Source organism: Loa loa (genome assembly GCF_000183805.2).
Source record: "Loa loa unplaced genomic scaffold supercont3.232, whole genome shotgun sequence".
In the NCBI taxonomy this organism is placed as follows: domain Eukaryota; kingdom Metazoa; phylum Nematoda; class Chromadorea; order Rhabditida; family Onchocercidae; genus Loa; species Loa loa.
Window position 1 is genome coordinate 70,186 of NW_018108412.1, and position 10,491 is coordinate 80,676.

At 32.2% G+C, this 10,491-nt stretch overlaps 2 protein-coding genes across 2 annotated transcripts in view; one reads left to right on the forward strand and one right to left on the reverse strand.

The window, feature by feature from the left end:
* The window catches only part of LOAG_18229 (calcium binding EGF domain-containing protein), a 10,271-nt gene extending 2,891 nt beyond the window's left edge, over positions 1 to 7,380 (forward strand). The window contains exons 7-21 of the mRNA XM_020450892.1: positions 334 to 427; positions 693 to 827; positions 1,203 to 1,340; positions 2,193 to 2,303; positions 2,556 to 2,661; positions 2,878 to 3,048; positions 3,732 to 3,942; positions 4,054 to 4,221; positions 4,559 to 4,825; positions 4,969 to 5,092; positions 5,440 to 5,562; positions 5,675 to 5,754; positions 6,002 to 6,116; positions 6,510 to 6,634; positions 7,066 to 7,380. Coding sequence (XP_020305380.1) covers positions 334 to 427; positions 693 to 827; positions 1,203 to 1,340; positions 2,193 to 2,303; positions 2,556 to 2,661; positions 2,878 to 3,048; positions 3,732 to 3,942; positions 4,054 to 4,221; positions 4,559 to 4,825; positions 4,969 to 5,092; positions 5,440 to 5,562; positions 5,675 to 5,754; positions 6,002 to 6,116; positions 6,510 to 6,634; positions 7,066 to 7,110 — 2,013 coding nt within the window. The 3' untranslated portion in view covers positions 7,111 to 7,380. The remainder of the gene's footprint in view (positions 1 to 333; positions 428 to 692; positions 828 to 1,202; positions 1,341 to 2,192; positions 2,304 to 2,555; positions 2,662 to 2,877; positions 3,049 to 3,731; positions 3,943 to 4,053; positions 4,222 to 4,558; positions 4,826 to 4,968; positions 5,093 to 5,439; positions 5,563 to 5,674; positions 5,755 to 6,001; positions 6,117 to 6,509; positions 6,635 to 7,065) is intronic.
* A 1,359-nt stretch (positions 7,381 to 8,739) lies between these two features.
* LOAG_09399 (hypothetical protein) lies at positions 8,740 to 9,497 on the reverse strand (the record flags this gene model as incomplete). The annotated part of the gene is made up of 3 exons (XM_003144924.2): positions 8,740 to 8,954; positions 9,176 to 9,344; positions 9,447 to 9,497. 3 exons carry the CDS (start codon positions 9,495 to 9,497, stop codon positions 8,806 to 8,808), a joined length of 369 nt encoding a protein of 122 aa, XP_003144972.1. The 3' UTR covers positions 8,740 to 8,805.
* Between the last annotated feature and the right edge of the window lie 994 nt (positions 9,498 to 10,491).

Here is a 10,491-nt window from a genome sequence, read left to right on the forward strand (position 1 = left end):
TATATATATATATATATATATATATATATATATATATATATATATATAATATATATATATATATATATATATATATATATATATATATATATATATATATACATATATATATATATATATATATATATATATATATTTGCAATTTCAAGTGCCGTATGTGGTAGGAGGATACTATTAATGAACTGACAGGAATTCTGAGCGAAAATTGCGAAATGGATTAGATTTTTCATATATTGTACCTTTTATATGTTATTATTATGCTATTGACTGAACTTTCATTAAATTTTTCCTGCATGAGAAACAAGCTGTTCGAAAAATATATTAAGTATTCAGGAATTTCCTTGTCGAAATGGAGGTCACTGCATCAATAAGGCGTGGAAGTGTGATGGAGAAATGGATTGTGCAGATGGTTCAGATGAAGAAAATTGTAATATTTCGTTTTAAAAATTCTAAGCATTAAGTTTTCAATTTTGCACACATTTTCGGTTATTAGCTGTATCACCTACTTTTTAAAGTAGTATTATTTGAAGTATTAAATCTCGTTTAACATTTTAGTTCGTGTACCATAAGGAAAATTTCTCTCATATATACAGTTAAGAATGAAGCACACAATAAGTTAGCTATGATTTAAACTATCTTCGGATTATTGTATCTTATTATATCTTTATATGTGTCTTCGGATTATTCTTCAGGTGACAAGCCTGCTTGTGCGGCTAATGAGAGGACTTGCGATATGGGAAAATGTATTTCGGCGAGCAAATGGTGTGATGGTTTCGATGATTGTCTCGACGGAACTGATGAAAAAGATTGTACACTACCTGTTAAACGTACGTTGTCTTTCTTAATTGTATAGTGAAAAGCCGCTGGACAATAATGTAGTTTATGAGATACAAAATCGCATTTGGCGTTTAGATTTGCAGCGGTTTACGTTCTAACTCAATTAGGAACCTTTTTTTTTGTTTTTCTTTCTCTCTTTACGGTATCTTTTTACTGAGCAAGTTATGTTTTGATTTGCTCCTTTCTGAAGCAAAAAGTGAGTTTAGTCAACTGTCGATTTTCTTGCTGTTTAGAAATATGTTAATTAATGGTTTCCTTTCCAAAGATTGCGTTGCCGACTCACGTTTCCTGTTTGATGACCGGTTAGCCTTGGTTTGATCTTACCTATTCGAATTACCACATTTATCCTTTAATTTTTTCTTCAGAAGAGAACTGCGATGAAAATACGGAATACCGTTGTCCAGGAACTCCTTTGCAGTGTATCAAACTAGAAGATTTATGTGTTGATGGAAAACCGAATAATGACTGTTTGAAATCTGTTTGCTCATCGCATTTCAATCTATGTGAGAAAATAGTTTTTTCTATCACGTTACTAACTCAAAAGATTATGCATAATGTACGGAAGCTGATCAAAATCTAACCATTCTTTAATAACTGCTCGCGCTGCTTACTAGCTTCTGGAACAAACTTTCGGAATTTATTCGAATATTGATTTAGAGCTTAGGAATTAATAAGACATCCTAATAAAGGCAACTATTTAAGTAGAAAAAGACAGTGCTAATAAGAGGAAACTGTATCATTGCTAAGGGCTCTCTATTGCACATCAGTGGCGTGAGTAGTCTGGATTTTGTTCTCCTTCTTCCGATAAGTAATCAAAGGAAATTAAACAAAAGAAGCAGTCCTTTCATCCACCCTTCTCTAGATGAAATATTACATGCTCTTCAACATTATAGCTATTTAATCCTACTTTCTCTTATGTATAGACTTTTGATAATTTTAGTCGCTGAATTCCTAACCTCACTATTGAACTCATCGTCAAATGTTCCGGGTAAACATTTTAGAATCATATTCGAGGTGAGGGGGAGGAGGGGACTATACATAGAATGGACTAGCAGGATCTTTTCGGCTGTTTTGAAATTTAAAAAAATTTTGTGGGATACTTCAGCAACGTTCACTTATTTTCGTGCAAACCATGTGTAGATCAGCTCAGAACACCGATAAGGTAAACGACAGCTGAAGTAAGACGCCTATCATTTTAAAAAAAAATGTATAGTTGTAAAGTAAAATAACACTCTCTAAATAGAAGTGTTGGACATCAGTTAGACATTTCTGTTGTATTGCACAACTTATAAGCAAAAGATTTTCTAATAGCATCGTTTTGGCTTGTTGTTGAGTTTTTTTTCCTTTTTTTCCAGCACTTTGTGATGATATATCAAACAATCATTGTAAATGTCGAACAACAAAGTTTAATGGTACTATTTGCCATTGTCCTCGTGGCTTCGAGTTAAAAGGAAGAAGTTGTATAGGTTGGTTTTCTTATCCATCAAGTCATCTGGAATGTATGAAATCTTCGATTAACTTTTATTATTTGGTGAATTGCGTAAATTTCGTTATGGTATTTTAAATTAAAAAAAAATTCTGTATTATTATAAAATATTTGTATTCCTAGTTTGTACATTGACCTGCCTATAGATAAGCTTTCGAGTTGTTTCTGAAAGTATTATGTTGCTTGACTATACGAACGATACGTCTGTATTAAATGAAATCTCAAATTAAAGATATCGATGAATGCGCTCAGATTGGAATATGTGCCCAGAAATGTATCAATGTGCCAGGTGGATACGTCTGTGAATGTTATCCTGGCTATCATCTTACGATGGGCAGGTTATTTTCCATTTACCTTGTATTATCTACCATGATAATCGATTTGATGTGTATAATTTCATGCATTTTTTTAGCTTTCAATTTGATGCCATATTTTATCCCGATTGTCATGATGAGTGAGGAAAAAAAAGGGGAATAATAATTATGCTACCATTAATTCCAGAAAACGATACCTAAATGGGAAAAAAAAACATCTTCACATTATCATATTTACAGATCAATTGGCAATACGAACAAAAGTGCGGGTATATGTCGGGCGAAAGGCAGTGATCCATTGTTGCTGCTGTCCAATAGAGCTACTATACGGAGATTCGACTTGGTTACGAATAAGTATGAGCCACTCGTTGCAAAGCTTGATTCTGCAGTAGCGATGGACTTTTTGCACAGGTTAGCAAAGTTTCTTTGTTCTTCAGGGAAATGAGTACACTTTGTTTCGTTGAGGTATTGCGTTTGGAAATGCAGTAAGAAACACGCAAAGGTTATATGGAAATGTCAGTGAAGGTGGATACATATTTTAATTCATTCGTCTTATTAAATTGCCTAATTGGAACACAGGAATTTAGAAATTGCTTGCAAGACTTTTTTTTTACTCTATTTATTAAAAATGTAGTTAGATATATGGATGTAGATTAGATATATGGTCCGTTCTGAAAAAACACATCAGTATTTTTTCTCTAGATTGGATCTTCAATGAACTAAGTTAGTTGCTTGCACCCTGATAGCTGAATTACGGTACATATCTAATACAGTCATGTTTTAGCAAAGTAACGATTGACAAGAATTCTAATTAACTGCATGTAAATACGTAAAAATGAATTTTAACAGCCAAATATTTCTCCTACTATTGTATCCGAACCTTCAATATCCGTTTCATTTTATTCAATTTTCTAGGATTTCATTTGAAGCTTACTTGAAGTATCTTCAAATTGTTTTTGTACTGCTTGTACTGTTTGATGTTATAAAACTTTGCAGTCAATAATTAGTGAATTTTTGTAAGGTTAGAAGGATCAATGACTTTTTTTAAATTTTATTTTCTCGGACTTTAGAATTTGATTCAAAGTGTTTTTAAGGAACGATACTCTAATTTGGTCGGATGTTTCACAAGAGAAGATAATGATTTGCCACATGGGTAAGGGATTGAAAACACTGCAAGATGTTCGTGGCTGTGCTGAAGGCGAGCATAATATTACACTTATTGATAAGGATGTCTCAACGCCTGATGGTTTAGCAGTTGATTGGGTTCATCAGTTGTTGTTTTGGACTGATACGGGTCTTGACCAGGTAAGAGGAATTTATTATCATTTCTTTATGATTAATTAAGACAGAATCATTTAATAGTTGTAGTTTGAATACTTGAGCAAACTATCAATTCTTTAATTTCAATATTTACAGATAAATGTTCTGGATCTGGTAACGCGTAAAAGACGAACATTGTTTTCTGAGAATCTAGACGAACCACGTGCAATCGCTGTAGATCCATTAAGGGGACTAATTTTCTGGACCGATTGGGGTTTGAGTGCACATATTGAACGTGCTGGTATGGATGGCAACAATAGAACGGTAATTTAAGTGTTGAACTTCAGTTATAATTTTCAATATTATTTATCTCTAAATGCTCATATTTATGAGGAGTGTAATTCATAGAAATCGTATCTGTTCACGTTATGTGTTTAGTCTGCTGTTAAGACAATATACAAATTGTAATAATTTAAGTGTGGAACTTCTTCAGTTATAATTTTCAATGTTATTTATCTTTAAATGTTCGTCCTTTTTTCTAGGAAAAGAAAATATAGGATGTAACTTTTGTTGCTTTTAGTTATTTTACGTTATTCTGAATGCTTAAGAGGGCGCAAAATTTTATATGTTGGGGAAGAAAGTAAATGAGGGAGTTTTCCAGGTGATAATTTCTGGTGAAATGATTAAATGGCCGAATGGTTTGGCTTTGGACATCTTAGAACAAAGGCTTTATTGGGCAGATGCAAAAGTGAAATTAATTATGTCTTGCGACTACTGGGGACAACATATAAGACTTGTGCTTCGTTCACATGAACGTGTGAAGCACCCGTTTTCGTTAACCGTTTTTGAAGAACGTCTCTACTGGACCGATTGGGATCAGGAAGGAGTACTTACTGCTAATAAATTCACAGGGAGCGATTTTAAGACAGTAAGCAATATTCGTCTTCATTGGCATCATCCGATTTTCAAGCAGTGTGCAGATTGATGTCTTAAATTTAAAATGGAATGTAGGAAATCCATGCTCCGATGTTTTCTTGCTTTAGAATGATGGCTGCTGATTGTATACTTCAGGTAATGAATGGCGTTTCCGGCCCTATGACGGTTAGGGTGTATCATGAATTGGCCCAACCTGATCATCCTAATAAATGCGCCGATCACGAATGCGAGCACATGTGTCTTCCTAAGGCTCATCTCCGTACGTTTTCGAATTTCTCGGATTTCGTTAAATTAATTTATTTTTTAAATTCCTTTATTGTTAGGCTACGATCTCTTTATCAGGTTTTGGTCGTTACGTTTTATTTTTTACCAGATATCAGCAGAGTTGACTAAGCTTTATTTCGCATTATTTATAGCATGTTTTTGTTTTTCATAATGACTAGTTTGGGACGTAGCCATTGTTAGAAATGTCGAAGCGCTTGGTGTGAATCGGATGAAGTTTTGGGCTGAACTCGAAAATGCTTTCTCCAATTTTTGACAGCTATGATTCTGAAAATTTGTGATATTTTTTTAGATTTATTATTAATCGAAGATTGATTTTTTCAGCCGTCAATAAAGATGCTCATTTTCTTCTGAAGGGGCGCCCATATACATGTGCTTGTATGAATGGTTTCATTGTAAGCTTGGAAAATGAGAATTATTGTGTTTTGGAATCAGATGCTGGTGAAGGTAATAATATGTTGTGGTTTTCTTTTTGTATTTTTTTGAAGATACTTTAAAGTTATATGTTTTTTTCTGTTTTGTTTCTGTAATTCTTGTATATTTCAAAGTTTTATTTTAGGTAATAACTCAAATGGATCATCACCTTTTTCATTCTCCTCAGTGTTTCTACTACTACTCGTTGCTTCCGCAGCAATCGCGGTAAGTGAGAACCGATAATATTGATAGTGATAAATGTCAAAGTTTAAGTATTTATTTGACTGCGATGGTCGGCTGGATAGTATCTTTGACCTTATGTAAGTCTTCTAGAAGATGAAGGTGGAATATTCTCTCTCTTGAAATTTCTGTTAGCATGTTTATTCGAATGGAATTTAATTATCTACTGTAAGTAAAATGTCGTATATTATATTTTCTATAAAATTTCTAAAATAGATGATTTGTTTTAAAGGGTTATTTGTGGTATCATAAGCGGCCGACAAACTTCACAGTGCTTCATGTGGACAATCCGGTATACAGACGTACCGTAGAAGAAGTTGACGCTGATATGGATCCATTCGCTGATGGTACAATACCTTCACATTTTTTAAAACAAATTCAACTGCTGTTGTTAATACAAGGATGAATAGACAGTAAAATATAGGAATAATCAGTGAATAGTATATTTTCCTAGATAAAATGTGACTTGTCATGCATTTTGTAGAAATATTTTCTTTTCTGTCCGAGTTTGTACTTTCGAGTTGCGGTTGAACGGCCTTTTTCTTTTTTTTGGGGTATAGAGATCCCTTGATCCCTTGCTTGTTACTATGAGTATCTACTTCGGATATCGCGAGATTTCCAATTACAGTGATTTATTAGTAGGGTTTTATTACTTTTATAATCCTTGTTTGTAAATAATTATTTTTTATAGATGTGTAACAGTGCAGTAGAATTGCAGTTTTATGAATTTGAATTTTCAGCTCCTTCTAATTCAAATGGCATTCAGCGTGGCGTAAAACTTGTCATTGATCAGGAGCAACAGTGGAAATATAATCCCGTTAGTGCTCCCCCGCCAACTACATCAAGTACTTCGCTAAGCATACCGGTATGACCATTATAATATGCATCATATAGCTACTCACTATTAGGACGTTAAAAAATACATAGTAATCCCTCAGAATGATTAACTTTTTGAGTTTGTGCAGTTTCATTGTGGTAAACGGTTTAAGATGAAATTTTAAGCTGTTCAAAAACAGTAAGCTGCATGAGGTTGGATGAGTCCTAACCGTTTAGAATTCTATGTTGTTATGAGGAAAGTTAACTCTAGATGTCACCCATCACAATGCTCTGAATCTGTGTTTAATTTTCTTTATGTTTTTAATTCGGTCAGTCCTTTAATTATTTATAGTTTTTCAATCTCCAATTCTGATCCTTTCATTTGTTGATTTATCATTTTAGGTTTAATTTATTTAAAAAGAGGGCATCCCAAAAAATTTCTCCTACGAAAATTATTTTTTTTTTAAATTCTGATTACAGACTGAATCGATGACTGCTCCTCTGACTTCTTCGATGGTTGGTTGATATAATTTTAACAACAGTGAGAGAATGCTTATGAGTCACCTCACATTTGTGACGATCTAAGTATAACAGTGCATCTCCTCCGGTTTACTGATTTGTCATATATTTGTCCGCTTAGTTGTTCATTACAGGTAACTCTTTTTTATTGTTTCCTGTTTGGCGTGTACATTTTACGTATATGTCTTTTTATTTGAATGAGCTCTCTTCTCTTGATTCTTCACCGTCCTTGTTTAATTGTCAAACTTTAATTGCTTTTAGTTAATGAGTGTAATCCATAGCAAATTGAAAATTTGGAATTTCAGAATGATGAAGTTATAAATTTGTGAATATGGTTTTACCCTCAGCATATATCTTTGTTATATCATTTTTCAATGCCAAAAATCATGAAGTCATTTTAATTTGCTAGAAGCAACTTTGTTTCTCAACTCCTTCCTTTAGTGACCAATTAGTAGTTTGTAAAAAAAATATGTAGTCCCAGTGCTCAGAGATGTGCGTATGGTGCAGGTCAGGTTTGCACCATGTAGGTTCAATTTTACAGGTGTTTATAATTTTAACGACAGGAAATTTACCATGAACTTTCAGTTACATCTCGTGTTTGTTTCGTTTCCTTTTTTGCATGGAATTTACCATTCATAATTTTAAAATTTTACTATCATAAGGACTCAGTATATATTTATCGTTACATTATAGCTCTGTTGTACATTTTGAATGGTATAACCTATTGAGTTATGCAATTCCGGATTAAACTCATCGTTTTAGTAACATCCGCATTGTTTTAATTCATTGTAGTTAACTTTCCTTGTTTTCCAGTCATGTTGTGTTCCATTTTTCATCTGTATATTTAACAGTATATTTTCCTCCCACTTTCTCTCCCTTTTACTTTTTTGCTCATTTCTGATTCCATGATTATATGTCATATCAAAATTGTGGATATATTTTTTTGGTTAAGGTCGGTGGGTAATTTTTCATATATTTTTTTGACTTCTTTGCTTCTCTCACTTTTGTGGCTTCATATTATATAAGATAAATTTCCAAGTTGATTTCCTAAAATGAAAGGTATGAAATGAAATTGCTGACACATCGGCTGCAGCAATTTATTCTCGTGAATTTGATGAAAAAACCAAAATCATTTGTGAATGTTGTGACAGCCCGAGATTGTTGGTGCTTCCCAGTGATTATGGCATCACTACTACGATATAAGTGTCAAACTTGCGGTATTAGCCACTATTTACATGGAATCAATGCCATAAACAAAATTTTATTTTTATTTTGCAATGCATGCAACGGTAAAAGAAAAAAGTATATATAAATGTATGTTGATGCATTATGACTATGTTATGGGGCTGTTTTTTTTTTTTTGAAATCATTTTCCTCTATATTTATTACATACTGTTAGCTTCTCCTAAAAAAAGTATAAATCATTGTTTTCGACCAATGTTCCCATCATCTTTGTGTTTATTATCAGTCTATTTGATGAGTTTTGATATAATTTAAGGTTTTCTGAGCCTTATTCTATTATCTCACCTACGATAAATATATACGGTTCAGTGTACCAGAGAGTTTTGATTATGCTAACTACATTGACTTAAACTGCATAACAAGGATAGCCAGAAGAGAGGAAACATGCTAAATGAATTTCTAAAGTACAATTATGTGAGTTATATGGACAAATTGCTTATTTTTTATTAGCTTTGACTTTTATTTTCTTGTCACTTTTTTCCCGACTTTCATTTTACCACTGTTGTTGGTTTCTTTCTTGTCGTCAGTAATCTTTTTATCACATTTAGAAGTATCCTTTAGTTTTAATGTTGTTGTTATTGGTGCAATCTCACAGGTCTTTCCCAGCTCTGCAAACATGAAACTTTTAAGGAAAATGTTTTGAAAAAAAAAAGGGAAAGCACGGAATGATGACATATTTTGTGTTGCAAAGGTAAATATTGCTTGCTTTTTTAGATTATATTCCATTAAATGAAAGTATTGCAGCATAAAGTTTGCATATCATCGAAAATATCAATCCTTATCAGTAGGTCAGTTAAGTTATACTCTTATTGCTATATATACTACTAACCAAGTTGTATCTTCCCTGTGGCAGTTGAATCTACTGTTGCAGTACTTGACGTAATCAAGCTATTCTCTACCGCAGTTTTTGGTTTAATTTTCTCGTTCTTTGCTGTATTATCTTCTTCAGCTCTTTTCTGCTCTTTGGACTCATCCGTTTTGACTGTCTTCCGTTTTTCCTGCAAAAAGCACAAAGAATTCAACTATATTTAAATTCAAACAAGGATTTATGGATTATGAAAAATATCCGGTTATGTTGGATAATAGTACATTAGATGTACCCAACCCCCAATGGTATCTGGGAAATTTGGCATAAAATTTTCAAAATTCATTGTATTTTGTTATTTTGGGTGAAAAATTGAATTTTAACAAAGTTCCAGATGGAAAACTTCGGATTTTGACAATCATAAAATTGTAGATCGACTTTTTCTTTTGATGATAACATCCATTCAAGTGGTGTGGTGGTATCTTCTTCAAGTGGTAAAACATTCTGAACTATCGATTCGTCGTTTTTTTTCTCGATATATTGTTGAGGTCTTGATCATTCTTATTCTGGAAGTATCATTGGAACGATTAGAATATGTTAATTAATGCAATAATATTATAAAATGTTGAAAAGGAAGAGATGATTAATTACTAGATATATTGGCTGACATAATATCAGGTGATATTGCAAATTTTCTAACCTCAAACAAATAGATTGATTTCCTTATCAGTTATTTTCACTACTACTTACAAATGATATATCAAACAATCAAGGTTACATTTTTTTTATTCTAATCCATTTCTGTCTAGATGATATTTATCTTAGATTAGATCAAAATCTTATTGATCGAGCAAATTTATCTGTAAATTGATTCTACATCATAACATTCAATTCATACCTTTTGTTTTGTAATTAATTCAGCTAATGATGATGATTTGATAGGAATTGCTAAAAATTTGAATACTTTTAGAAAGATTAAATTGATTTTGCAAATACTGTAAATACTCATTAAAAAATACTCATTTTAAATTATTTTCCAAATACTCATTAAAATAATTCAATCATTTAGTATGAATGATGTTAGCATCTTAGTGTTTATATTAAAAGATATATTTTTTAAAAAAAATTTTTCTTTTTCGTTTTAAAAAATTAACAAACATTCGTTTTGCAATGAAATTTCTGAAAACTATATTGAAAAATTAACATTTATTATCGAAAGCAGAAGTGGATTTATTTAGAATATTGTCTTTCTTCCTGAAATCAAAACGAATTCAATCAACTTTCTTTTTTTTTTCTCCCTCTCTCTCTCTCTCTCTCTCTCTCTCTCTCTCTCTCTNTCG